Source organism: Eriocheir sinensis, chromosome 55 (assembly GCF_024679095.1).
Source record: "Eriocheir sinensis breed Jianghai 21 chromosome 55, ASM2467909v1, whole genome shotgun sequence".
NCBI classification, from domain to species: domain Eukaryota; kingdom Metazoa; phylum Arthropoda; class Malacostraca; order Decapoda; family Varunidae; genus Eriocheir; species Eriocheir sinensis.
Genome location: NC_066563.1, coordinates 4,088,386 through 4,116,379, shown reverse-complemented (window position 1 = coordinate 4,116,379; position 27,994 = coordinate 4,088,386). Strand labels below are relative to the sequence as shown.

Genomic DNA, 27,994 nt, shown 5'->3' with positions numbered 1-27,994 from the left:
CAGCAACAGCCAATCAGAATCGAGAACCCGCTCTGCCTCGCCCTGATTGGCCGGCGTCTTCCGTCCTAGTGGTAATCAGGTGTTGAGTGTAAACAAGAGAGTCTCACCTTCAACCATTTTATTATTTTAAGGTGATTTTTGCCTTGCTGTGGCGCTCTGTGGGTTACCGTGGGTGCTGTGGGCTGTGGGGGTTTTAAATGAGGCTGTGGGTGTTTTTTACGGGGTTTAATTAAGGGGTTTAGGAGGGGAAAAGGTAGGAATTTGGGTTGTTAAGTGGTTTTATGTTATCTGGTGTGAATGGGTTGGGTGTTCTTATTTAATTGTTCTTGTCTGGTTGTGCTTATGTGATTGTTCTTGCTTGATTGTTCTTACCTATTGGCTTATTTCCGGGACTGAGTCAAGGTTGTAATTTCCCGTCCATTGGAATTACCTTACTATTTTGAAGCTGTCATATAATTATTTAAGTGTCATTGTTTTTAGCACACGATTAGCTGGTTGACTGAATGGTTGATTGATGTGTTGCTCTTAAGTGGGTAGTTGAATTTTCTCACCTTAAATCTTTCCTTACATGTATTTTTTTTTTACAACTTGAATACAACTGTTTAGCTACATACAATATATATATTTCTTTATCTTCTTGCAATTATATACATGCTGTCGTCTTCCTCCACTTCTCTTCTCATTTGTGTCTTCCTTTTCTTTTTCTCCTTTTTCTCCATTTGCTTTTTCTTTTCTCTTTCTCCTTATTCCATCATCTTACAATTATCTTTATCTTTTATTCCTTTTTCTCCTGTTTCTTCATTTTTTCTTTTTTATTTCTCCCTTTATTCTCTTTTTCTATTACATTTCTTCCTTTTTCTCTCTATTCTATTATATTTCTTCCTTTTTCTCTCTATTCTATTATATTTCTTCCTTTTCTCTCTATTCTATTATATTTCTTCCTTTTTTCTCCTCTTCCTATTATATTTCTCCTTTTTTCTCATTTTCTTTAATATTTCCTCCTTTTTTCTTCATTTCTTTTCTTATTCAATTATCTATGAAGTGTTTTGACCAACCTTCAACCTCCTAAGGGTCACTCACATGCCAAGTTGCCTGTGTAGAGCACCTCAAACTCCTTCTCTATCTGCAGGAACAAGTCATGAAGTTACACCCTGTAGAGAGTAATAAAACATGGCAAGGGAATATATATAGTGTGTGTAGTGTTAGGGGGGCACTAATGCTGCTCGCTATTTCCGCAGTGAGTGACGCTCCGTGATGCCTCAGGATGGCGTGGGGAGCAAGGCTGGAGGGAAGAAAAGGTCCGGCGGTGTGCCTCGCGTCCGCAGCCACACCGACGCAGAACTACAGTATTACCGCGACCAGGACAATGATATCCTCCCACCGCAATCCAGGTCTGGGGGTCGTCATATTCATTTTCTTTTTCTGTCTTTGTCTTCTTCTTTTTTCTTCTTCATCATCATAATCTGTCATTTTCTTTCACTTGTTCTTTTGCTCCTTTGACTATCTTCTTCATCCTCTTCTTTTCTTCATTGTCTTCTTCTTGTTGTTTTGCTCCCTTAACCTTTTTCTTCTTCTTCTTTGTTATCATATTCTACTTTTCTTTTCCTCCTTTGACCTCTTTTTCTTCTTTTCATCTTCATCGTCATCTGCTTTTTCTTTTGCTCTGTCCTCTTTCTTTTTCTTCATCTTACTCTTTTTTCCTATTTCTTCTTTCCTTTAAATTTTTCTTCCTCTACCATACCTTTATTTTCTGTTCTTGTTCTTTTATCTGTTTAGTCTTTTTTTTGTGTGTGTGTGTGTCTTCCTTTCGTAACCCTATCCTTTGTAACTTACTCGTATAGCCACATTATATTCCTGACATCTTTTACTCTCCACAGGGCACGACTTCATGACCTGTTCCTGCAGATAGAGAAGGAGTTTGAGGCGCTCTACACAGACAACTTGGCATGTGAGTGTTGCTTAAAAGGTTGTAGATTCCCAAATGTTGAAGAATACGGGCCTTAGAACTTACACTAAATGATGATATATACTACTGTGGAAATTGAATTAGAATGAATAGTTTAGACTTAAAAAATTACAACAGACAATAGTCAACTTTTAATTCACCAGAAATGATTGAAAAAAAGGAGAAATATATGACGTAATTTTGCTTTGGTTAATATACTAATGCTGTCATCCCTTTGACCGGTGCAAGAGAAGGTAGACAATAACTTTTAAAACAGAAATAATTGAAAAGAAGAAGAATATAATGTAATATTGCCTTGGTGAATTGACAATAATTTTTAATACACCAAAAATTATTGAAAAAGAAGAAGTATGAGATGTAATTTTGCTCTGGTTAATCGACTAATCCCATCATCTCTTTAACTAATGGAAGAGAAGGTGAACAATAGCTTTTAATTCACCAGAAAAATTAATAAAAGAAGCACTTGATATAATTTAGCTCTGATGAATCGACAATAGCTTTTGATATACCAGAAAAGATTAAAAAATAAATATATTACGTAATTTTTCTTCGGTTAACTAATGCCTTCGCCCCTTTGACCAGCACAAGAACAGGTGGATAATAACTCTAAATATGCAAGAAATAATTGAAAGAAAGAAGTATATGACGTAATTTTTTTTGGTCAATTTACTAATGCTTTCGTTCCCTTGACCAGTGCAAGAAAAGGTGGACAGCTTGACGGAGCGGCTGGAGAGGGAGTCAGTGATTGGCGAGCGCGGGACGGTGACCGAGGAGGCCGATGGCATCTCCACCAAGGGCTTGATGAAGACCAAGTGTGAGTTTGTCTATTACGTCATCCATTGTTTGTTTTGATTAGCCTTTTTTTATTATCTATTATTGTTATTATTGTTTATTATTATTTGTAGTTATAGTTTTGAAGGTAAGAAGAGTAATTTTTTTATTATTTTCAGTTATAGAATGTTTTTGTGTACGAAGAGATGTCATCTGTTGTTTGTTTTTATTTTCAATTGATTTCTATATATTCTTTTTTTTTTCTTTCTTTCTTTCGTTTTTACAGCTAAAGAAACAGCTCAGGGGCAACAGAAAAGGTGTAAAAAAAAAAAAAAAAAAAAAAAGCCCGCTAATCGCTGTTCATTATTATTATTATTATTATTATTATTAGTGTTCATTTATTTATTATAGTTTAGTTTATTTATTTATTTTATTTTATTTAGTTTATTTATTTATTTTATTTTATTTAGTCAAGTTTTATTTAGTTATATGTATATTTTAGGTTAGGAGAAGTCTGATTTATTATTATTATTATTATTATTTTTTATGTATGAAGAGACAGACCAGGAGCTAGTCCATAAACCAAAGCTCATCATTTCTTCTTCCTCCTATGAATTAAGTAAAAAGGACATTTATTATTATTCACTCTATTCATGTTGTCTCTTACGGATTTATTTACTTCTGTTATTCACTAGTTTCTGACCTCCACACTCTGACCCCCCATTTCCTACCACACACCTTTACCTTTACCTTCCACTCTCTCTCGCACCCTCACCTCCTATCTCTGTGGCATGGAAGGCAGGCAGCTCCCCGTCCCTGCAGCTGGACATGCTTCACGACTGTGGCTTCCTCCCCTGGGCCACTGACCGCATCACGCACATGGGACTGTCGCCGTGCAACTCCAATGGGACGTAGCATTGACTAGGCCTCCCCTTGGCTCCTTATAAATTCCCCAGCATTCCCCCCTGTGTATTTATGAGGACCTGAGATGCTAAGTACAATGACCTAACCTCTAATTTCTGATGACCTGAGATGTAGAATATGATGACCTAAAATATGGTAATGCTCTGACTTGCCCTCTTAACTGTTATGCTCATAATATTGAAATCAAGAAAAGGAGGCATTTTTTTTTACTATTTTCCAAAAAGTAGAAAGCCTTGGTCATTCTAGGGCTTGAGTGTTCTAATATTCCTTAATTTTTCTCCCTATAATATGAAAATGAAGATAATATTTTTTTTTTGTTTTTTTTTTACTTTTTCCCGAAAGGTATGAAAAAATACTTAGGCAGTTTGTTTATGAAGATTACGATTTGAGTCTGTGAGCATGTCCTACCTCCTTCAGCTATTGCAAAAGAAATACTTATCTAAAACTGTCATCATCTTCTTTATTTTAATCATCATACTGTAATGTGTTGTCCTTAACCCGGTAGCAGCGGGGATCATGTTTCTTAATGGTCCCTCTAAGCGAGAAAAATGAGTAAAAATCACCCCTCACACAAACCATTTCATAATACATATCAAAGCATTTGTGATCAGTTTATGCATCATCTGTTTTGGGGGGTTTATATCATGGCACAAATTTGACCCGTCGCTGCTACACGGTGAAGCCACAAATTTGGCCCATTGCTGCTACCAGGTTAAGAATACATATTGGTGCAGGGGAACATTTTGTAGTGCCAGGCAGAAGTTTTTAATATTTAGTGATGCAAGGGTGAGTAAGTTGGTCCGTAACCTCTGATGTTGGTGCCAGATTCAGCTGATTGTGTGTAAGCCAGAAACATATGCTCCCATTATATATTTTTTTACATAAGTAGAACCAGACCAAGAGCTACTACATAAAATAAAGCTAGTCTTTTTACTTCTATAAATAAAATAAAAAGGATTGATAGATAAAGAGGAAGGTATAAAGACACATTCTGAACCCCATTTACTGTGTGTGTTAGCTAGAATAGTATGAAGCTACATTCGGAATACCACTAGTGCTGTGTGTAAGCTAGGAAAGTTAATGTACAAAGCTACATTCTGCATACCACCAGTGCTGTGTGTAAGCTAGGCAGGTACAAATCTACATACTGAACAGCACTGGTGGTCTTACGGCAAAAATAGTGCTTGTGAAATGGCAGTTATTGTACCCTTTACACTACTAAAAACTCTTCCACCATCATCACCACCACTACCAACAACATCAACTTCAACACCAAGCTCATACATCAAAATAGTTTTTATAAAATGGCAATAACACCCTTTACATCACTAACTTCTACATCAAAACATGGGCAGCCAATTCCTTTAATTTACTAACTGTGTCCTCCTTCCCACAGCTGGCACACCGAGTTCACAGAAGGTCAAGGCCGCCAACAAGCTGAGAGTCCAGACGTCCAAGATTGTGTCCAGCTTCAAGAATGACTCCGTGTCCTGCCGGATGGTGCGCGAGTACGCGGGCCACAGGGACGGCGTGTGGGACGTGGCCGTGTCCAAGGGCGGCACTCCGGTCATTGCTACGGCCTCTGCAGGTGAGACAGTGTGAAGGGGGGATGGGTCTGGGTTCAAGGGAAAGAAAGAGAAAATTGACCCTCTCGGTACTCCTTATATTCTTTATACTTTATACTGTACTCTCTCAATATTATTTTCTTTTCACAGGAGCAACACTTATGGGAGCTTTTTTTGTGTATGGGTGTGGGTGTGTATGTGGGTGGTTGTGGATGTCTGGTTCAAGGGAATAAAATTAAATGACCCTCACTTATGACCACTCAATGCAATATTTTTTACAGGAACAGAGCTTATGGAGCTTTTATTTTTTTGTTTTGTTTCCTTCTTTAGGTGTGTGTATGTACCTATTTGTAGTATACAGGGCCTGAGCTCAAGCTGGGATAGTCCTGCCTCCCAATCTATATTTGTCCAACTTTTCCTTCATTTTATAGACACTGCCCTCTTCAACAGTGTCTTTGTTTAGTCCATTCCATGCATCCACACTCCTGTATGGAAAACTATGTCTTTTAAACAAGTCCCCTTTCTCAGTTTTGTGCCATGTCCTCTTAGTTGCCTCCTCCCTTCCATCTCAATTAAGTAATTTCTATCCAACACGTCCATTCCACTCGTATTACTGTACAACGCTGTCAGGTCTCCTCTTTCTCTTCTTTCTTCGAGTGTTGGTAAGCCCAGTTCCTCCAATCTAGTCTCATATGATAGACTTGATAGTTGTTGTCAATCCTTTGAATCCTTTGTGTGTGTGTGTCGTGGATAAGAGATACAGTACTCCATCTTCATGCCAGTTCCTGGTGGTGTAATATAATGGATGCTGTGTGGATTCTTCAAGCTGTACCAATACTCCTCCACCTTCACCAACAGACCAGACAGCGTGCGTGTGGGGCATTGACGGAGGGAAGAACCTGCTGCAGTACACAGCCCACAGCGGCTCCGTCAACTCCGTAAAGTTCCACCCAACACAAGACCTTATCCTCACAGCGAGCGGGGATCACACGGCTCACATCTGGCAAGCCGTCATCACCCCAGACCAATTGGTAAAACTATCTCAAGTCCCTCTTTCTCCCTCCTCCTGAAATTGACCTCTTCTTTTGGCAACTCCTCTATACTTCTTTTTACTGGAGCAGTGATTAGTGGGCATTTTTGTCTTCATGTTTTTTGCCCTTGCACTGCTTCCTTTGCTGTAAAAGAATTCTCATGGATAAAAAATCAAGAATTCTTTCCCATCCCCAGCGTGTCCATTCCTCCGAGGATGAAGTTGACGGGAGTGACCGAGAGGATGAGGATGATGGTGGGCGCGGCGATGGTGCAGGTGGACCAGCCACTCTGCGGACACCACTACGGGAGCTGACAGGACACACAAGCGTGGTGATCGCCGCTGACTGGCTGCCGGGCGGGGACCAGTGCATCACCGCAGCATGGGACCGCACTGCCAACCTCTACGACGCCCACACTGGGGAACTCCTCTCCCAGCTGATAGGGCATGACCAGGAGCTGACCCACTGCTGCTCACATCCCACTCAGCGCCTCGTGGTCACCTCCAGCAAGGACACGACATTCAGGCTGTGGGACTTCCGGGAGCCAATCCACTCCGTCTCAGTGTTCCAGGGACATACAGAGTAGGTTTGGGGTTTGGTTGGGTGGGTGTGTTTCCTTAGCTCCATTTAGTGTAGGTTTGGTTGGGTGGTTGTGTTTCATCAGCCCCATTTAGTGTAGGTTCAGTTGGGTGGTTGTATTTCTTCATCTCCATTCAGTGTTATAAAAGTAATATCCTATAGAAACACTGTATTGTTGAAGAATGTAACTTGGTAGATGCAGTTTCCAGTTCATGATTTAGTTATGTATACGAGGTCAAGTTTCATCATTTCCATATTCAACATAACAAAAGCAGCACCGAGTTGTCTTCTGAGCTCAACTTTTATTATTATTACTATTGTTATGGCATGAATTCCTCCAAGCACCAAGGCATCAGAGTCACCTAAGTTTACCTTCCCCTGCAGGAGTGTGACGTCGGTGAGCTTCACGCGCGAGGACAAGGTCGTGTCCGGCTCAGACGACCGCAGCGTAAAGGTGAGTTAAACGCTGAGGGTCTGTTAGTTAGTCCTGTGCACCCTTACAATTATATGGTCATATTATAAGATATTTCATCGCCCAAGAACACATATTTGACAAGGCTTTCATAGGAGTTGCGGGCATTTCCAGTAGTAGTTTTATGATCCTGGTGGTAGTTTGACCCTTCTTCTGTACCACGAACCTGAAGAAGCACTCATTAGAACCCGACTGACCCCCTCTTTGACCTTTAGAAATTGCTGCGAGAAGTGAAAGTGTCTTATAATACCAACCATAGTCAGAGAGAGAGAGAGAGAGAGAGAGAGAGACTTTATCCTGAGCCTTTGTGCCACTGTCTTTAGATGTTATTGAGTGCTTCTAAAAAGTCGGCATACATTAGACTGACCCAGGAAAACTTTGCCACCTTTTCCATAGCCAAAGGAGTTGATTGGTTCAATGAAAGGAGGTTGGAGTTAGGAGTCAATGGTACTGTGGAGATGTGAGGGAGGGGGTGGAGATTCTGGACCAATATAGTGTACAGTGACTAATATCTTAGAAGCCCTGCCCTTTCTTCTTTGCTAAGGGAACTGATTGGTTGGATGAGAGGAGGTTGGAGTTAGGAGTAATGTTACCGTGGAGGGGATGTGAGGGATGGGGCGGAGATTCTTGACCAATTTAGTGTATAGTACCCTTATCAGGAAAAGCTTATGTAGGCAAATTGAGGCAGGGTAGAAAAGTTGTCACAAAACGAAATATGCTAAACTTTTTATCATTCTGACTACTCAATTTTCATTTTCCAGTAATAGTTTCCTCTCTTCCCTGATAAGAATACTGATTAGAATGGTATGAAACTATGAATGGATTAGCAAAAACACCTCGTCAAGGCTCTGTAACATGGAAATCCCAGGGCACAAAGGTCAGTAAAGGTGGGTTCGTTTTCACCAGGTTTGGGACGTGAAGAACATGCGGTCGCCACTCGCCACCATCCGTTTGGATTCCCCCGTCAACAGACTGGCCGTGTCCCCCACCAACGTGATCGCCATCCCACATGACAACCGGCACGTTAGGCTTTACGACCTGGCCGGCAGCAGACTCGCCCGCCTCCCCCGCAGTAACAGACAGGTGAGGCCTTGATGACAGACCACTTTGTAAATAATATCACACTTACCCTGGTGAGAAACGGTGCCAGATTGTCATATGGCACTCAAGATCACATGCAGCCTTCAGATCATGGCATCACCCTTAACTTTTAGCAGCGTTGCACTGATGTTGCAGACACCAGCTGCCTTTCCACAGCCTCACTGACCTGGTTGAGATGCTGGGCTTTCATTAGTGGGTGTATCAGCATCTACCACCTGCAACCCAGCAAGTGGAAGCTGCCCTCTTGAAGGGTCTGCTATGTACATATGCTCAAAATACTTATCCAATGACCCCTCTGCCTACCCATGGACAGATTAAGAATAAATGAAATTACAGAGCAGCTGGAGAGTGAGAAAACAGTGCAGAGGGAAGACATAGCAGACTTTTGACATCATTACATACACCTTTACATAGCATTGAAGAGGTGGCATCAAAATAGTTGTTAGTTAGAAAGGTATTTATTGATTTACTTTCTATACCTGAATTCACTGGCTCTGGTGTTCAGTAGTAACCCATAACAGATACCACTACAGTATACTCCACCCATGTACCCTTACACAATCACTTCAGCAACCCTTACATACATACATACCCCCTCATCACACACCTCCCAGTACTATATATTAAGCTAAAGATAGTATTCCAACACAATGATTACATAAATATTTCCATTAGCATGTCTATAAATACATCACTTTATTATAAATCCTCATAGAAATAAGTATACAAGGAAGCTCACATTTTCAGAGATAAAAGTACCGGAAGGTTTACATTTCACTAACCCAAGAAAGGTAAAAAAACTAAACTTGTTATCTGCAGTTCATTGGTTCTGGGAATAAGTGCCTTTACTAACTGTGCTATGCTCGTCGTTTGGTGAAAATATAGTTAGAATAAATTAATTGGTAACCCAGCTTGAGGTGATGTGTTTACAAGGCCAAGCCCTGCCCACAAAGACGAGGCGTGATCACAGAGAAACAGACTGACTGCAAAAATTGTCTGTTTTTTGCCAAACCTGCAGATAAAGTGGACCGCCTGTTCTGGTGCTTGATCAGAGATACTGGTGCATATACCCCATGTCTCGTACTGGCAAAAAAAATAACTATTTCCACCATACCAGTAATCCAAACGTCCCTCCACCAGTGTCACCGACGGATGGTGTGCAGTGTGGCCTGGGGGGAGGACTCGCTGGGTGCCCGCTGCAACCTCTTCACTGCCGGGTTCGACCGCGTTGTGTATGGCTGGTCCGTGCACTCCGACAAGGAAGGGAAGGACTGAGTGCCTCACCGTCCCTCAGTCCTCCGATAGCGCCCATCCTTCTCACCCTTGGACCTCTGACGCTGCAGCACCTTACTCCTCTAGTGGGCAGAGTGAGGGAGTGTGGGCCATCCTGCCTCGTCCTGTGGTAGTGTGGCATTTCTCTTACATTTATCACATCTTTTACTGTCCTCAGATTATTCATTGTTTCCTTTGGGTTCAACAGCAATGGTAGTAATGTCTCTGGTACGTCCATGTGCTCACTGAGATGTTCCCCAAATACACTAGTTTCGCAATCTTGTTTCCCAGCTGCCTGTGTCGTCTTCCGAGTCTGTTGCCAAGGGACACACTGCAGTATTCCTCCTTGCATCATCCATTGGCACTTCTTCCCCTAGTCCACGGCTGTAAGAAAAAAAATATATATATAAAAACTACCCTCCCAATAAACAACTCTATAGGTGGTACCCAAACTCTTAGAAACTCCCATAGAGAAAGTTTACGTAGTTGGTGCATACCCAAACTTAAATCCTGAAGATGTTATGCTGCTAGTGGTGTCTTAGCATCATTCAGTTCAAACAGTAAATACGTCCCCACACCCTGACTGTTTAGATGTTCCTATTCTCAAAATCTTCTTAGTTACTGAATACCTGAACAAACTGATAAAAGGAGTTTGTTTACCACAATTGACATTTTAAAGTTACTCACAAATTACAGTCATCATGTTCTCACACTGACTATTTAACCCTTTCATTGCTAAACGCTCACAGCGAGCACTAGCATAACTTGCCGGTGGTGCTAAACGCTCGCTGTGCACTCAAATTTCCTGCGTATGAGTGTGTTCCAACACTATTTTTCACCCCACAGCATTGCCAATTAAGTGGGTTTTCCACAAAATTTTGTGGAAAATCACATCAGCCTAGCGCAGAAGAGCGCGGAAAATCAACGAACGAGCAACTGGTGGATGTTGTTGACCAATATAGCGACATTTTTGCATAGCTTCACCTATCACATGACTGATATTTTGACCAAATAGTTGTAAATTTTGAAGTTGGCAATACTGCCCTGCCAGCACCCCATCATCAAGAGATCTACTCAGTAGTTGCCTTATGGCTGACCGTCGCGCACACATAAACGTACGTCTTCACAGGCAACACTCCCTGAATGTGCCTGTATGTTTGAAGGAGAGGCTTACATTACCAAATCTTATAGATCTTGGCCTCCTCTTTCCAATGGTGTTTTTGTTTTTTAGCTGTGATGAATAGTTTTTGAAATACATAGGTTAAAAGATCGAGCACTAGCGTCACTTGCCGGTGGTGCTAAAAGCTCGCTGCAAGCGCCAGTCACACTCACAGCAAAAAACACCCCCTGAACGTGCCTGTATTTTAGCAGGAGAGGCTTACATAACCGAATCTTATAGATCTTGGCCTCCTCTTTCCAATGGTGTTTATGTTTTGTAGCTGTGATTAATAGTTTTTCAGATACAGCGGTTAAAAGAGATCCCCTTCCCCCACTGGGGTGCCCAAGCGTGCCAGGGTGGATAGTCTCGTTGCGAGCGCTTAGCAATGAAAGGGTCAAATGTTCCTATTTTCAAAATCTTATTAGTTGCTGCAGACCTGAACAAACTCATAAAAGGAGATAGATATTTTACAGCAACTGGTATTTTAAGGTCACTCACTTATAGCAAAAATATGTCCCCACACTCTGACTGACTGTTCCTATCCTCAAAATCTTACTTGCTGCAAACCTGAACAAACCCAAGAAATATTTTACAGCATCTGACATTTTTAGGTCACTCGCTTATACCAGTAATTACGTCCCCAAACCCTGACTACTTTTAAATTCCCGTCTTCAACATTCCATCACCAGCAGCCCCGTGTCACAGCCTATCCCGTGGCATGCCCAACACAAGCAGAACACCCCTCCTTCCCCGACACCCCCAACACTTGTACGAAAACGCCTCAGCTGCAACACGTCCAGTTTAAGTGACACAAATCCATCCCGTAATAATCGTTTACTTTTTTCTACTTACGATACCCTGTAGAGGTGGATATATTTTGGGTGTGTAGGAGTGTGGGTCAGTTTCTAAGGCCCTTGGTATATGGAGGGTCTGTCTCACAGTGCACAGGTTCAGAAGGGGTGATAAAATTTGTCTTTCTGTACTTTGTTATAAGACTGGGGTTTTACAGTATTTATAGCATCACAGTTTTGGGATAATTACTTGATTTTGTTTATATTCAGCGGGTTCATCGTGAAATATAACGTTTTAATTCTGTATCATAGTTAATTTCACATTCAGTTATCCTATATTGTATGATTGTTTTGATCCCACAGTTTACATGAGACCGCCTGGAACGAGTCAGTGTTAGTAATGCCTTGGCCTGCCTTGCCTAGCCTGCCGTCACAGGTTCCTTGCGGTGACACTAGACTGTAGCCAATCCGTACGTAGCATTCTGTGTAATAATAATGCAGTGAGGATAGACACCAGAGTATATAATTTAGCACGTGTAAAAAATTATCAATGAAAGAGTGTAATAATAAAAAGGCTATTATCACCTGAAGAGACATTATTGTGTGTGTTTATACGTACACACACACACACACACACAAACTCACATACATATATATACATACACATATAGACTACTATGTTCCATTAGCTGAATCTATTATTGCTTGTAACATTATAATCAGCATTCCTATACCTCATTGTAGGCGTGTCTACTGTTGTAAATACCTGTACAGCAGCCTAATGAATTAATCCCCCTCACCTGTAGTCATCTTACAGTGTTTTTGTACCGCACTGTATCAATGTTCACTGGGAATAATTTTTTTCTAGTCATTTACAGTTATTATATTCCTTGCCAAAGTAGCTCACGGTGTGTCTGTGTGGTGCCAGGAGTGTATGTCCAGGAATACCACGGTTTAGTCGCTTGCTTTACGAGTGTTTTGATTAACAAGGAAAAAGAAATCACTAAAAATGCCTTGGTTTACGAGTGACTTGGTGTATGAGCATCCTGTTTGCACAAGTCAAAGACGCGAGTGTAGGTTCCCTTTTTGCTGCAGGACAAGGGTGCTCATAGTGGAAAAGAATGGGAATGGAAGCTCAGTCTGCATTGTACACTTGCAGAGGTAGCACCCGCGCGCTCATGTCTGCTTACGTTTGTGCTCTAGTGTGCGATCTTTGTGTTTTCAGCACTACACTTACTTACAGTTTTGGTTTATGAGTTTTTGGCTTGTGAGCAAAATTCCGGAATGAATTAAGCTTGTAAACCGAGGTATGACTGTACATGGTTTTACCTTAACATAACTAGTGTAATTTCCTGGCACCAAATCTGAGTGTGTGGTGGTGTGACAGGCAGCAGTGTGTCCTGACCTGCCCTCCCCCGGCCCTCACACTGCGTTGTAACACTAGAAGGCTCAGGCAACTTACTACTACTGCACCGTTTTGCATCATTGTAACCTGATTTACTGCTGTCCATCGGATTTGTAAGTAATGCTGATGATGTATTGCATAAACCTGTTTGTATGAGAAAAGTTACGATGGAGTATAGAGATTCCTAGATTATTGCCAAAGATCAACCCTTAAGTTTTGAAGATTTATGGCAGAGTATTAAGCATTGTATTGGTATTTGTGTTCAGTATCTACTAAGGATAAAATTTCATAAATATTTACTTTGAATGGTCAGTTGTTTTAATTTTCCTTATCACAGAAAATAATATAGATATGAATACTCAAGATTTTCCCCGACCATCATGCAAATAGTGTTCTTGTTAGTTTTTGTTATTTCTTGGGTAAAGTGAACTAGACGAATGTCACTACAAATGTAACTAACTGGATATAAATACAGTGATAGGCAAAATAATGTGAAGTAAATGTATAGCAAGAAAATCACTTGAGATATGAATAACCGAGACTTGTACCAACCAGCATGTCAATAGTGTTCTTATTAGTTATTTCTTGGTTTAAGTGAACTAGGAAAATGTAGTGGGACTAACTGGACATAAATATACTGATAGGCAAAACAGTGTTAAGTAAATCTACAGCAAGAAAATCATTTAAGATATGAATACCTGAGACATGCATTATCCAGTGTGTGAACAGTGTTCTTGTTAGTTATTTCTTGAGTGAAGTAAACCAGACAAATGTATTGGACGTAAATATAAATATACCGATAGGCAAAATAATGTTAGGAATGTAATTTGGAATACACTGTAAAGGCATTGTTCATATATTTAGAACCATACTAAAAGCTATACCAAGAAATGGGAGACTTAATGGACAAGTCTCACTATGTGATTAAATATATACCGTATTTTGCGGCGTATAATGCACACATTTTTCATTTAAAAAATGCCTTTTTCTGCCGTAATTTTGAAGTTTGCGTAGGGTTTTATGGGTCAGCGTGACTCCTAGGCTGCCACACAGCTTCTCCGTGCCATTCTCATATGAGCGTAGCTCACTTCCTTTATATCACAACTAGGTAAATACAGGGAAGAGGAAAGGGAGGAGGAGAGGGAGAGTGAGAAAAAAATAGATAGAGGATGTAAGAAGGAAGAACAAGGAAAAAGGAGTGGAGGAAACAGGGAGAGATAAGAGGATGAAAACAAGAAAGGAGAAGGGTGCGGGGAGGGAGGGGCAGAAGGGAGAGTCAAGTCAGGGCAACGGTAAGGACATGACCTGACTCCCTTCTGCCCCTCCCTCCCCACACCCTTCTCATTTCCCCTTCTCTGTGTGTGTGTGTGTCTTTTCATATAATCTAATGGGGAAGGAGTTTGATATAATATGACTCTCACCTCCCAATACTTCTTAGCTTCAGACGTCGGCTCCAAAGGCCATTTTTAGGTACTTCATATAGACGGAAGTGTCCACCCCCTCCAACAGGACCACGTTATGTTTGAGGCCGAGTCTGTCCTCATGATCCACTACCATCTGCCCCCTCTCTGGAGCCAGCATCATCCGGCCATCCGTCAACTCGCTCTGGGGGTGGGGAGGAAAAGGTGAATAGGAGGTCATAACTGGAGGGAAGAATGATACCACCAAATGAGAAAAATGGTTTGTAGAGGATATGAGGCATTTGGTGCAAAAGGGACAGCCAGTTTCCAGTTCATGATTTAGTTATGTGGCAGTGGCCAAGTGGTCAGCACGTGGGCATGGTGAGCCCGTGGACATAGGTTCGAGTCCCACTGAAATACGCTGATTTTTCAACCCATCACAGAGTGGTGGAAGATTACCCACATACTGCCCAGATCTTCGATCAACCCTAACTTCAGCAACTTAGCTCAAGTGGAGCAACAGGGGGCAGCATGGGCCAGGCAAGTCATATATCACGGCAGACACTATAAATAAAATTCACCTGCTAAGAGCCCCTCAAAAGAGCCTACCAGTGCTACAGGCAGCACGTTTCTCCTTTCCTATGTCAAAATGGCAGAAACGAAACCCACTCGACGCAGTACTTACCTTGGTGTTCACAGTAGCGTAGCAAGACTTTGTGAGGGTGACCAGTGGCTTCCCTCGCTCCTCAAGAAAACCGCCAGCAGCCTCAAGACCTGTGAGAGTACATCAAACATTAGCATTAACTTGATCAGAGGAGGAATTTGTTGAACGATGAAAAGGTAACAATTCTTAGGCCTGCAAAATGTTATACAGATCAATGAGACAAATATTTGGGCTGAGAAAAGGATGGATTTTGCCTGCGTTCATGACAGCAAAAAATCAAAATCAAACAGCATTATGCATACGTTCACTAACCTAATCCTGCATAGTGAAGAAATTTTGTTGAACGATGAAAAGGTAAAACAATTCTAAGGCTCACAAAATGTTATACTGATCACCGAGACAAATACTTGGGCTAGGAAAAGACAACAAACCGTTTTCCTTTCTGCCTTCACCCTCCAGCCTCTTATTCTTGGCCTCGTCAATGAACCAAGCCATCGCCATCTGGTCGCAGGTCACCCAGCTTGCATACTCCTTCTGCTTCAAGATGCCGACCTCAATCTTGTTCATGAGGTCTGCAGCAGCCGTTTTGGTCCGCCCCAGCTCCTGGCGCACTGACTGTCGAGGAAGTCAGGCCACTGGTGAGGGAAGGAATGAAGCCTCGTAGAGAAGCATCAACACAACAAAACGGCAGATCAGGTCCACAGTTCAACACGGTGTCATTGTAAGCTCCCAACCAAGCTATAGTATGCATAATAAGACCAATATAGAAGAAAAAGAAGGAAGGAGGAGCTCTAAGGGAAGAATCAACATCACAACACAGCAGATCAGATCCACAGTTCAACACAGTGTCATTGTAAGCCACCAACCATGCTATATTATCCATAATAAGACTAATATAGAAGAAAAGAAGGGAGGAGCTCTAAGGGAAGAATCAACACCACAACACAGAATGTCAAACAAAACAAATCTCTATTCAAAATTGACCTCTCTTCTAGACTCAACAATTCTACTTACTTTTATAGGAGTAGAACTTAGCAGGCTTTTTTGTTTTTTGACCTTGAGCTACTTCCATTACAGTAAAAAAAAGTAAGCTAGGTCAGCAGTCCAAGAGTGTCATTGTAACTCCCCAACCAAACTATATTCTCCATTACAAACCCAATAAAGGAGAAAAAGAAGAGGAGGAGGAGCTCTAAGGGAAGAATTAACACCACAATACAGTATATCAAGACAACTCTCCACCTGAAATCAACCTCTATTCTGTACATACAATTTTATTTAGTTTTATAGGAGTGGAATTTAGCAGGCTTTGTTTTGGCAAGAGATATTTCTAACTTATGTCCAGAGGCAACTTGATGGTCTCTTGGAAAGTCTAAACCTAATGGGAATGAGGGAGAGGATGATTTTTAAAGTTACAGTGAACAGGGTACATTAAGACAGCCACCCATCAGGCAGGCGAAAGAAGACAAGGAGGCAGTGTGTTGAAGAGGAGTTGGCAGCACTGGACATGGGAGAGGGCGAGGGAATAGACAGAAATACATAGTTGGTAGTGTATCATTGACCATGAGCCTATGTGAAATTCTGACGTTAATAAGAAGATAATGAAGAGGCTTTGGCAGGATGGACAGAGGAGAGGGCAAGGCAATGGACAGAAATACATAGTTGGAAGCGTACCATTGACCAGCTAACCTCTTATGAGCCTATGGGAAACTCTGATGTTAGATGATATTGATGGGAGTGCATTAAGGCTTACATAAGGGATTGCACCGTCCTTCAAGCAGATCTCAAAGGGCGTGAGGCGGATGGGTATGCCGGCCTCCTCCAGCACGATGAAAGCTGCATCCGTATCACAGTAGAAATTAAACTCGGCAAACGGTGTGATGTTGCCGACGCCTGTGAAAATATTAAAATGTTATACATCCTTCTCCTGTGATTTAGATATACAGTGCAGTCCTGAAAATCGTTAATATTACGTTAGTAGGGTTTTCAGGTCACTGGGCAATAGTTTTAAACGTATCAGGCTTCCTTTGCGACTATTTCCCAAGGCCATGGAGAAGATTAACCAGATTTTCACAGGTGATTTTTCCGTTACAGGTGCAGAAGTCTTGTACAACTATCACTAGGATCACAAAACTGTCCATGAAAAGCCCACAGCAATTTCTAGGAGGCTTTTCGAGCTGGCAAACTGGGGCACCGATATGTTTAACCCTTTCAGTATGGTGACGCTGATGTCGGCGTCACTGTGTGGAAAGGGTTAATCCTCTTCCATTTCCTCTTAATCCTCTTCTATGTCACCATATTGAAAGGGTTAAGAATACGGCCCACTGAATATATGAGTCCAGGAACACATCCCTAAATGAAACCTCAAATTTATCATAAAACAATTTCGATGCACAATCTTAAAACAGCTCAAGTAAGTAAGTAAGAAAATAAGTAAGCAAGTAAATAAGTAAGTAAGATCATTTCTTTTCACAATCTGACATCTCAAGTTCATGATAAGATCATTTTGCTCAACGACTGCTTTTCCGAGAATGTAACCCAATCATAAAGCAAAGGAAATCTGTACTCTACTGTTAATACCGTACCACTGGAGTTGCCGCCCATGATGTAGAGTCCTGCCAAGTGTGAAGTGAAGGCAGGGTCGAGGCGCATGGCCAGAGCGAGGTTCGTCAGAGGTCCCAGCCCCATCAACACAACCTCACCTGAAAAAGAACATACCATCACTAAACTAGACCATGCAGCTGAGTAATAGAGCTATAACAGTGCCAACACATGCTACACATCCTTACGATCAGACTTCATAGTGTCAAGGCATAGGGAATTTAATCTTATTCCCTCTTTTATGTACCAGTATGTTGGGTTTTTCTTTCCTGCCATGTCTCCTGCTACCAAAGAAAGTTCAATACCTCTACACAGTTCCCGTCACTAAATTAGACCATGCAGCAGTGAAATGGTGAAGTTATAACAGTACCTAAACATCCTGCACATCTTTAGGATAAGAACTTTTTACTAGGGAAGCCTCTCTGTCTGATGCTGGGCTGTGAGACATCATAGAGTATCATGGCATTGGGAATTTGGTTAATGCCTTTCTTATCTTTTCCTTTTTTTTTATGTAGCAGCATGTTGTAGTTTTCTTTCTGCAGTGCACTGTCCTCTGCTACCAAAGAAAAGGCAATACCACTACAGTCGTCCCTCAAATAGTACGGGGATTAGGGACCCAGGCCTCCGTACTATTAAAAAATCTGTATAAAATTAGTGCTCTCCATAGAAACACTCCCTGGGCTGCGTTTGAGAGAGGGAATCGGGACTCTCGGAACGTCCCGAGTGCTCTCAAACGTATGACGTGGCAGCACGATTGGCAACTCAGCACGTCCACTGGCTCCTGGCTTTGAGAGGTGGAGCACCTTTGTGCTGTGATGACATCATCAGCAAACATGGCGGCCCAAATAAACACATATAAGTGTTTGCATTGCATTTCACCTCTCTATACCATCATAACCACTGGAGCTTCCTTTTCATCTTCTGTTGTAAGGAGTTCGTCAGCCAGGACAGGTAGTAATTCATGTTAAACATCACCAGGGGTGGTCTGGGTGCCTGAGACATCCCGACTCCCTCTCTCAAATGCACTGGCAGGAAGATCAGTGTACGCCATTTTGCTGCGAGTGAGATGCCGTTACCATAGCAACGACGAGGCTTAGCAAAAGGACGGCCTTTATCTCCACTCTTGCAGCACTCTTGGAGCACTGGCAGTTACTGTGGCAAGAATTTCTTTTACACTATGATAGATACAGCGAACACTGCTCTCATTCACGTGGTATGCTCTCCCTACCGCAACGTAACTCATCCCAAAATGTAACTTCTCCGAAATCTGAATTCTTCTGCAAGGTGAACACCTATCTCGAACGCTTTGGGGTGCTTTCAGCAGGTGTTTTGGTAGAACAGTGTTGCCATTCACGCCATAGCTACTTGGTGCGACGAGCGGGAAATTTAAAAATCCTAAAAAAATTCTTCCATGACAATCCATATAAAACCGAAACCGTACTATTTGAGGGACGACTGTACATATTTGCTGACGATATAGGAAGCAAAGAAAACACAAAAAACCTGAGTGCTTTCATGTACTACATCTGAAGTTGTAATACATGAAAGCACTCAGACTTCTTGTGTTTTCTTTGCTTCCTATATGTTCACCAGCAAGTATACACATCACACGCTACAAAGTGACTATTCCGCACCAGTATATATGTATAGTCCTCATTTCTTCTCATATCCCTACCACTGCAGTTTCTTTTCATGGATGTTTCTTGATACTAATACGTCACACTAATGGTCCACTTCACCTGAGTGCCGCGAGGCCAGGTCAAGAAGAGCCGTGACAGCATGTTGGGGCTGCAGCAGTGAGGCGGCCGGGGGCTGAGGGGGCAGGTCAGCATCCCCGAAACCATCCTGGCCATGGAAGGGTTCCTCGTCTCTGATATACAGGTGCACCAAGGGACGCGCTGCACCACTATACACGGGGATCTGTAAACACAGAAACACGATAAATAGAATGTCTACTATACCAGAAAAGTGGAAATATAAGTTTTGAAGGAAAAAATAGTACCAACACACCAAGGACAGAGACCCACACTGACCTAACAATTCCCAATACACAAAAATAACCCCAAAAAGCTGATAAATGGTCGATAATTCACTTACATCCAGCGAATCTGTCAAGCGCAGGATTCTTAAGACATTGTTGTTGGCATTCTCTATGGAGGTGTTGCCGTGGACGGTGGTAATGGCCAGGACCTGCACGCACCCCCGTCGGTGTGCCTCCAGGGCCATGAAGAGGGCCAGTGCATCGTCAGTCCCGGGGTCAGTGTCGATGATCACCTTTGTGGCTGCCATCCTGAAGGGAGTGATTGTAGGTGAGCTTTGGTGCCAGTCTTTAACCCCTTGACTGTAGATTTCCTACAAGAAGACCTCACCAAGCAACAGGAATGGAACAAAAAGTGGCTGCTACAATTCAATGAAGAAAAATGTAAAGTCCTGCACCTTGGGAGGGGATATTCAGCACACCAATACCACATGGGCAACACTCCACTATCCACCACAGAGGCAGAGAAAGACCTGGGAGTATATGTTACCAGGATACCAGTGAAGGCAAAATATGTGCCAATCGCAGCGGACAGGTTAACCCTTTCCATATGTGACGCATATGTCGCCGTCACAGTATAGAAAGGGTTGAGAGGAAATGGAAGAGGATTAATCCTTCATCTAAACCTCTTAATCCTCTTCCAATTCCTCTTAAGATGTTTAGAAAAGGATTAAGAGGTTTAGAAGAGGATTAACCCTTTCCATACGGTGACGCCAACGTCGGCGTCACCGTATTGAAGGGGTTAGTGCCTCTGATAAGTAATGTATGTGGGTGGGTGTACAAGTGTGTGTGTGTATTTATCTAGTATATACAAAAGCCGGCTACACTTGCAAGGTCTGACCCAACACTCCATTCATCAAGTTCAAATTATAAATTTAAGAACAGTTTTGACTTGTACTATATAATTTTCTATGTCATTCCAGGTGTTCATGCATATGTGTGTGTGTGTGTGTGTGTGTGTGTGTGTGTGTGTGTACAGGTGTTTAAGTGCACAGCTGTGGATATCGTGCCCTGGGTCGACTTTAAGGTTGTTCATTTTTTATTTATTTATTTATTTTTTTTTTTAATGTCGCGGCCTATTGCGTCTGTAGGCTTCTTCCCGGTGAGGCCTGATGGTCGGCCCAAGGCTTCTTCCTGGTGGGGCCTGATGGTCGGCCCAGCCCGTTCTGGCGCAGGCAAGTGTTTATAGTGGCGCCACCTTGTGTTGGCTTATGCTGCCCCCCGGAACTCATCTTTGAGCCTCTCTTTGGAGAGGTTATCTAGAGCCTGGGTTAATGGGTGGTCTTCAGGCCAGCATGTGGGTAGTCTTAGGCCACTCGGCAGTGACTGAAAAACCTCAGCTGTGCGGCGGCCAGGATTCGAACCCGCGTCCCTCCTGGAGCTCCTGAACGCGGGGCCGTCACGCTAACCACTCAGCCACCGCCTCCCCAATCACTCAGCCACCGCCTGCCTCATGTTGGCATGAGTTCAGCATAAGGTGAGTGATGATAATGGTCCGTATTTTAAAACATTTCAGCGTCAAAGCACACATATTTGACAGAACTTTTATAGGAGTTTTGTGCCCCTGGTGGTAGTATGACTCTTCTTCCATAACATGAATCTAAAATATCACTTGTTAGAACCCGACTGATCTCCTTTTTGGCCTTTGGAAATCGTTGAGGTGAGGGGCAGAAGGATCTGACAATACCAACCAATATCCTGTAATAAGAAACCACCTCAAGGGATGCTTTTTCTTACCTCCCTTATTTGCAGCCTTTCTAAATACATAAAATAGGAGTTGATTCATTAGTTTATGTAATACCTAATGATGAGAAATTAAATAGCAAGTACTCCAGGCTTTCCCTCAACACGCTGAGTACTATTAGCATGATGGGAGTCCTTCATCACACTCAAGATGAACCAATTTTGCATTTACATGACCTTAGACTCACCTCAAATTTTTATGCTTCATCAATACCTGCACATGAATGACTGGTGACCCAATATAGGGAGTGATACCTAAAGGACTTTTTTTTTAATGGAAGATTACAGATGATAAGATAGGTAAGCCAAGAACAGCCTTTCCTGAGGATGCAGATAAGTTAAGGCACGCATAACTGTCCTCAGATACTTGTAACCCTCACCTGGACTCTGGACTCTAACTGGTCATATTTCTCTGCTGCCCACCATTTTGGGCCCACAAATCCCACTCGTCTAAGGAGGGTATATGTGCAGGGTTTGTGAATCATATTATTCTTTTGTATATCTATGGAATAAATATTTTTTCTGATGCCATTTTCTACCAATGCACTTAACCCCTTTATTGAGGATTTCCTACTAGAAAACATCACCAAGCTACAGGAATGGAACAAAAAGTGGCTGCTACAATTCAATGAAGAAAAATGTAAAGTCATGCACCTTGGGAGGGGATATCCAGCATACCAATACCACATGGGAAACACTCCACTATCCACCACAGAGGCAGAGAAAGACCTGGGACTGTATGTTACCAGGCTACCAGTGAAGGCCAAATCAGTGCCAATTACAGAGGACAAGTTATCCTCTGCACATTGTTACTCCACTTTTACCTTACCATACCATTCACTGAGGAATAATGAGAATATATGAAAAACTTGTTCAGCATATGGGCTTGTGTTTTGTGTGCATATATATTTACCCCATGCACACCTAGATATAATTTTCAAGTGTATATTTGCATGGATTTGACAATGTTTTAGGGAGTCTCGTGCCTTGGAAACAAGCTGTGTTGTGTGGTGCATGCACATTATTCATAAGTCCTTGCTCATCTAAACTACATCTACAGCTGAGGTTTCCTGTGACCATGTAGGCTTTTTTTAAGATCATCAGCACCAAGTCAAAGGTTCTACTAATGTTTATGTTGACAGGTCTTCCAGGCAGCTTGAAACTTGGTATGAATATGTGCAGCAACTGATAATTATTTTGATTAATAGAGAGAACTAAAAACAATAAGTATAACTGTGTAGCTGATAGGTGTTATAGTGACTGGTTTTGCCTTTCTTATATTTATCTATCTATAATGGAAGCATGCCCTATAACTGTGCGTGGCCTTGTACCTCATATCCAATATTCTATTTCAAACTTATATATAGCACTTGAGATTTCAAATTTATATACAGACCTGTTTTTTTTAACCATTGTGTGATGTATACAGTCCCTAGACCCCAGCTGTTTGGAAGACCACTCTACACAGCTCGACATAGCCCTTGGTTCTACATGAGGTGCAAGAATGAAGCTGTGCATGCAGGCCACACATACCTACACGGCTGTCTGGCTGGAGGGAGCGCCCAGCCACTGAATGACACTTTATCGCCCAATGCTTTCATCTTACACACAGAGAAGTCATGTTTACTATTCAGATGGTTGTGACAGATTCTTCTAGGCTTGTGGGGAATCAGAGTCATGAAGCCATAGAGGAAGTTGTAGGATTTTGAGTGCCTGCAAAGTTTGTGGGATATGAGTGTTGTTAGTAATATTTTAAAGATATGGAGGATGCTCAAGGATAATAAAATAGAGGAAACAAAAATGGCTCGTGGGCATGTACACCCTCAATCCATGGGAACTCGGCAGACCCAGCCAAGCCGCCACAAATATTAAGTGACCACAAAAGATAAAGTGAGAGGCAAACAGAGAAAGTCACTGAAATATACACAACCAGCTTTAAAGGTAAGTTGACAAATGCAATAAAAAAAATAGATATTAAGTAAGTTTTTTTTCCACAGTCCTTAGGCAAGAGTCCTACTGAAATACATAATCATCAAATAAATTATCAAGAAAAAACACAATCTAAGAGCTAAGATTAGTTAAGAAGTACTGTGTGCAGGGATCAGGGTGAGAAGGAAAAGTTGGAAAGTTTTGTTTAGTCGCCACAACGTCTGTGGTCATATGCCAGAGAGAGACAGAAGGGGAAGGGATTATAGGAGAAGGGAACAGATCCCAGGAGACGGGACACAACCCCCGATTAATACCTGGTACCCATTCACCGCTGGGTGGACAGTGGCGTTGGGTATCGGAAACACCGCCCAAATTTTTCCAATCAGCCCGAGAATCGAACCCGGGCTCTCTCGGTTGTGAGCCAAGTGTGCTAACCACTGCACCATGAAGCCCCCTGGGTGAGAAGAAGTGATTCACTGATCTTGGAAGCTGCTGTGGAACCATGAATGAAGATGAGATACAGATAATTTTATAACATTTACTGAAGTAGGAGCAGTGATTAGCAGGCTTTTTTGTCTTCATTTTTTTTTTTTGGGGGGGGGGGGTCCTTGCACCACCTCCTTTGCTGTGAAATAGAAAAAAGATGAAGTACCTAAGATCAGAAAGAGAGGTGAAGGATGTTGGGAAAGGCCTTTGTCCAGTAGTGTACTAAACAGATATAACTGAAGATAAGGTATATATAATTTTTTGTCTAGCCTCACCTGAGCAGATTCATGAAGGGGGAAGCCCAGCAGGTGATGGTCTTCACTGCAATGGTCCGGCCCAGGTGTCAGAGCCAAGATGTGAGTCTAGGCAGCATCTTGAAGGAAAAACAAAATGATTTAGTGATAATTTGATATAGAAGTAATGGTGCAATCACCTTGAGGAACTCATACCAATCAATTATTTCACTTAGAGGTATTTATAAACACAGTTTGTGACTCGGCAAATTAATTGTCCTACAATGTGCAACTGTAAGGGTCCTTAACTGAAATTGGAATTAATTATTGATAAATTAGCATCTGTAATTTCTTCAGCAATCTTAATTAGCAGCTAAAAATGTCTTAGGCCTAACATTACCAAAGGCCTTATCAGTATATAATTAGGAACTGAGGGTTATTAAGCAGTAAAAGGAGTAATTATTTGATTGACTAACTGCTGTAATTTCTTGAGCAAACCTAATTAGCAGCTAAAAACATCTCTTAGGCCTAATAATGGGAGGGTGTCATAGGCCTTACCAGTACTTAGGAACTGTGAAATAAGAGTACATACCTAATTGAGTAACTTTTGTAACTTTCCTGAGGTAATATAAATTGCAACTAAAACCTTCTTGAGCCTACCATTGAGTGTCACAGGCCTTACCAGTGCCATGTCATGTCCATTACTAACCCTATAGCCTATGCCACATCAAATACCATGAACTTATGCAACTTAAATGAGTACTAGATGAAAAAAAAAGCCAAAATGGAAGTACAGGAGCTAATAATCTTTGCTGTCATGTAGATTTGATATTATAGGCAAGGACACAGCTATCATTTAAGTGAAAGGTATCTTCAAGCTAGTCTTTTCTTACCTGTCTCAAGTTTAAACACCAAGCATGCAATTAATAAGAAAATAATTAAGTAAAACACAGGTATTATTTAAGTGCGAGGTATCTTCAAGCCAGTCTTTTCTTACCTGTCTCAAGTTTAAACACCAAACATGCAATTAATAAGAAAATAATTTAGTAAAACACAGTTATTATTTAAGTGTAAGGTATCTTCAAGCCAGTCCATTCTTACCTGTCTCAAATTATCATAGCAAACATGCAATTAACAGGAAAATAAGTAAAGAAAACACTATGAAAAACAGGATACCTTGCTTACAAGACAGCTGGAAACACATGAAGATGACCTGAGAGCTAAGAACTTACTAAAATCTGACACACCATTATGACAATCACAATCAAGCGATTCACATTGACGATATGAAACTCACTCTGTACTTATTAATGGCAGGGCAGGTAAGGAGGCAGGGGGCAGGTAAGCATCCACGCTGACACCTTCACTACAATGACAAACAATCAATTAAGTCACAAAAAACGTTATATTCCTCCCTATACTTACTGGCAGGGCAGGTAAGGGGTCATAATGGGTACAGGTGAGCAGGTAAGGCAAGATATAAGCATCCACGTAATTAACTTATCTGACACACCTTCACTACAATGACAAGCACGCAAGTAAATCACAGTAACGTTATCAAATTCCCCTCTATACTTACTGGCAAGGCAGGTGAGGGGTCATAATGCTACAGGTGAGAAAGGAAGGCAATTAAAGGTACAAGATTCCACGTAACTTATTATCTAACACACCTTCACTACAATGACACACACGCATGTAAATCACAGTAACGTTATGAAATTCCCCTCTATACTTACTAGGGGTCATATGCTACAGGGTGAGAAAGGAAGGCAATAAAGGTACAGAGATTCCGTATAACATAACCTAACACACCTTAAATCACAGTAACGTTATGAAATTTCCCTCTATATTGACTGGCAGGGCAGGTAAGGGGTCATAATGGGTACAGGTGAGCAGGTGAGGCAAGGTTATAAGCATCCACGTAACATATTATCTGATACACCTTCACTACAATGACAAGCACGCATGTAAATCACAGTAACGTTATCAAATTCCCCTCTATACTTACTGGCAAGGCAGGTGAGGGGTCATAATGCTACAGGTGAGAAAGGAAGGCAATTAAAGGTACAAGATTCCACGTAACTTATCAAACACACCTTCACTACAATGACACACACGCATGTAAATCACAGTAACGTTATCAAATTCCCCTCTATACTTACTGGCAAGGCAGGTGAGGGGTCATAATGCTACAGGTGAGAAAGGAAGGCAATTAAAGGTACAAGATTCCACGTAACTTATTACCTAACACACCTTCACTACAATGACACACACGCAGGGAAATCACAGTAACGTTATCAAATTTCCCTCTATACTGGCTGGGCAGGGCAGGGTCATAATGCTACAGGTGAGAAAGGAAGGCAATTAAAGGTACAAGATTCCACGTAACTTATTACCTAACACACCTTCACTACAATGACACACACGCAGGGGAATCACAGTAACGTTATGAAATTCCCCTCTATACTTACTGGCAGGGCAGGTAAGAGGTCATAATTGGTACAGGTGAGCAAGAGGGGGCGGAGGCAGGCAGGACAGGTAAGCAGCATCCACGTGGGTCTTGCTTCAGCTGGGTAATAAAGACGCGTTGGTACCAGCGTTACCAGATTATCGTACTCAGAACATCGTATTTTCCTGTTTCTGACCCGTAACAATTGTAGAAAAACATCGATAATTAACCATTTGAACTCTAATTGTAAATGTATATCGTTATCAGTGTAGGCTCGACAGTTTTGGGCCTCAAGCAGACGAAAAAAGTATGCCGAGTACGACAATTTGGTAACGCTTGTTGGTACCCGCCTCCTCCCACCCACCCAACCCTTTGCCTCCCTTTCCCAGCCCGCCAGTTTTGATTTGAAATGTTTGTTTAACCTATTTACCTCTGTATTAGCCTTTCTTCCACAGGTGATTTAATTTTGTTTAATAAATCGTCTAATTACTCAGTGTTAGCCAGAGCTGTAAAAGGGCAGGGGTCTTTTTTTCGGTAAATATGAACCTTTGTGGCCACTTGAAGAGGCGAGTGAGGCGAAACAAATCAGAATCAGCTGTGGGGGAGGGGGTGGTCTCTGGGTGCATTTTCCTGTTCTACAAATATGCAACAGAAAGTCCCAGTTTTCGTTTTGACTTTCAGAGTAGACTAGCAGAAGGGGGTTAGGGGGTCATCCACCCCCCACCTCTGGGTACGCTCCTGTAATGTTGGCCTTTCCTCAACAAGTGACTTGTTTACGCTTGATTTGCCTAGTGCTAGCCAATAGCCTTCCCTTAACGTTATTAAAGTCTACAATAGATAGCTTAAGCAGCACTTACTATTAACGCTGTACAGTACATACACGAGACGCGGAGGTTGTGGAACATGAACAAAGGGTGGTGAGCCACGCGTCAAGTCCGAGAAAATAATGCTTGAACTCCTCGCTTATAAGAACAAGGGAAACTGCAAGAGCCCGAGTGGCCTACACAGGGCAGCTCCAGAATCCCCCCCCCCCCACCACTCACAATGGGGTGAGGCGTAGTTTCAGGTAGAGGCTTGATCCACTTAAATGCCATTGTTAATTGTTTTCCATTACTTACCTGTTTATCATCTACTCAGTCACCTGTCTCCTTGAACACCTGTAATTTGCATTATATCCTTGGTTGATGCATCATCCTACTTTCCTGACTAACCACCAGCACCACCACCACCATTTTATTCATCACAAAGGTTGGCTAACAGTCCTGATGCTCCTCGGCAGAATTACCCTGGCTATAAAGGAGAACATAAAAACATAGGAAACTGCAAGAGGCCGAGTGGCCTACACAGGGCAGCTCCAGAATACCCCCCAATGCTCACGATGGGTGAGGTGTAGTTTTAGGTAGAGGTTTGATCCTCGT

General features: G+C 42.0%; 2 protein-coding genes across 7 annotated transcripts; one reads left to right on the top strand and one right to left on the bottom strand.

The window, feature by feature from the left end:
• Positions 1-3: 3 nt before the first annotated feature.
• Positions 4-13,342, top strand: LOC126983921 (WD repeat-containing protein 37-like). The gene is made up of 10 exons (XM_050837139.1): positions 4-131; positions 1,239-1,391; positions 1,878-1,948; positions 2,661-2,780; positions 5,058-5,249; positions 6,085-6,257; positions 6,454-6,839; positions 7,221-7,290; positions 8,215-8,391; positions 9,550-13,342. The coding sequence occupies exons 2-10, from the start codon at positions 1,255-1,257 to the stop codon at positions 9,682-9,684; spliced, it is 1,461 nt and encodes a 486-aa protein (XP_050693096.1). The 5' UTR covers positions 4-131; positions 1,239-1,254; the 3' UTR covers positions 9,685-13,342.
• Positions 8,849-26,740, bottom strand: LOC126983922 (uncharacterized). 6 transcript variants are annotated; one of them, XM_050837140.1, is made up of 12 exons: positions 26,599-26,722; positions 25,425-25,493; positions 24,170-24,267; positions 23,013-23,192; positions 19,796-19,988; positions 19,438-19,618; positions 17,683-17,799; positions 16,851-16,990; positions 15,532-15,715; positions 15,122-15,210; positions 14,458-14,641; positions 8,849-10,065 (listed from the first exon to the last, which is right to left on the bottom strand). In XM_050837140.1, the coding sequence occupies exons 3-11, from the start codon at positions 24,181-24,183 to the stop codon at positions 14,477-14,479; spliced, it is 1,263 nt and encodes a 420-aa protein (XP_050693097.1). In that variant the 5' UTR covers positions 24,184-24,267; positions 25,425-25,493; positions 26,599-26,722; the 3' UTR covers positions 8,849-10,065; positions 14,458-14,476. The 6 variants fall into 6 exon arrangements, with proteins under 6 accessions (XP_050693097.1, XP_050693098.1, XP_050693101.1 ...); XM_050837141.1 differs by lacking the exon at positions 25,425-25,493 and having other exon boundaries at positions 26,599-26,740; XM_050837144.1 differs by lacking the exon at positions 23,013-23,192 and having other exon boundaries at positions 26,599-26,720.
• Between the last annotated feature and the right edge of the window lie 1,254 nt (positions 26,741-27,994).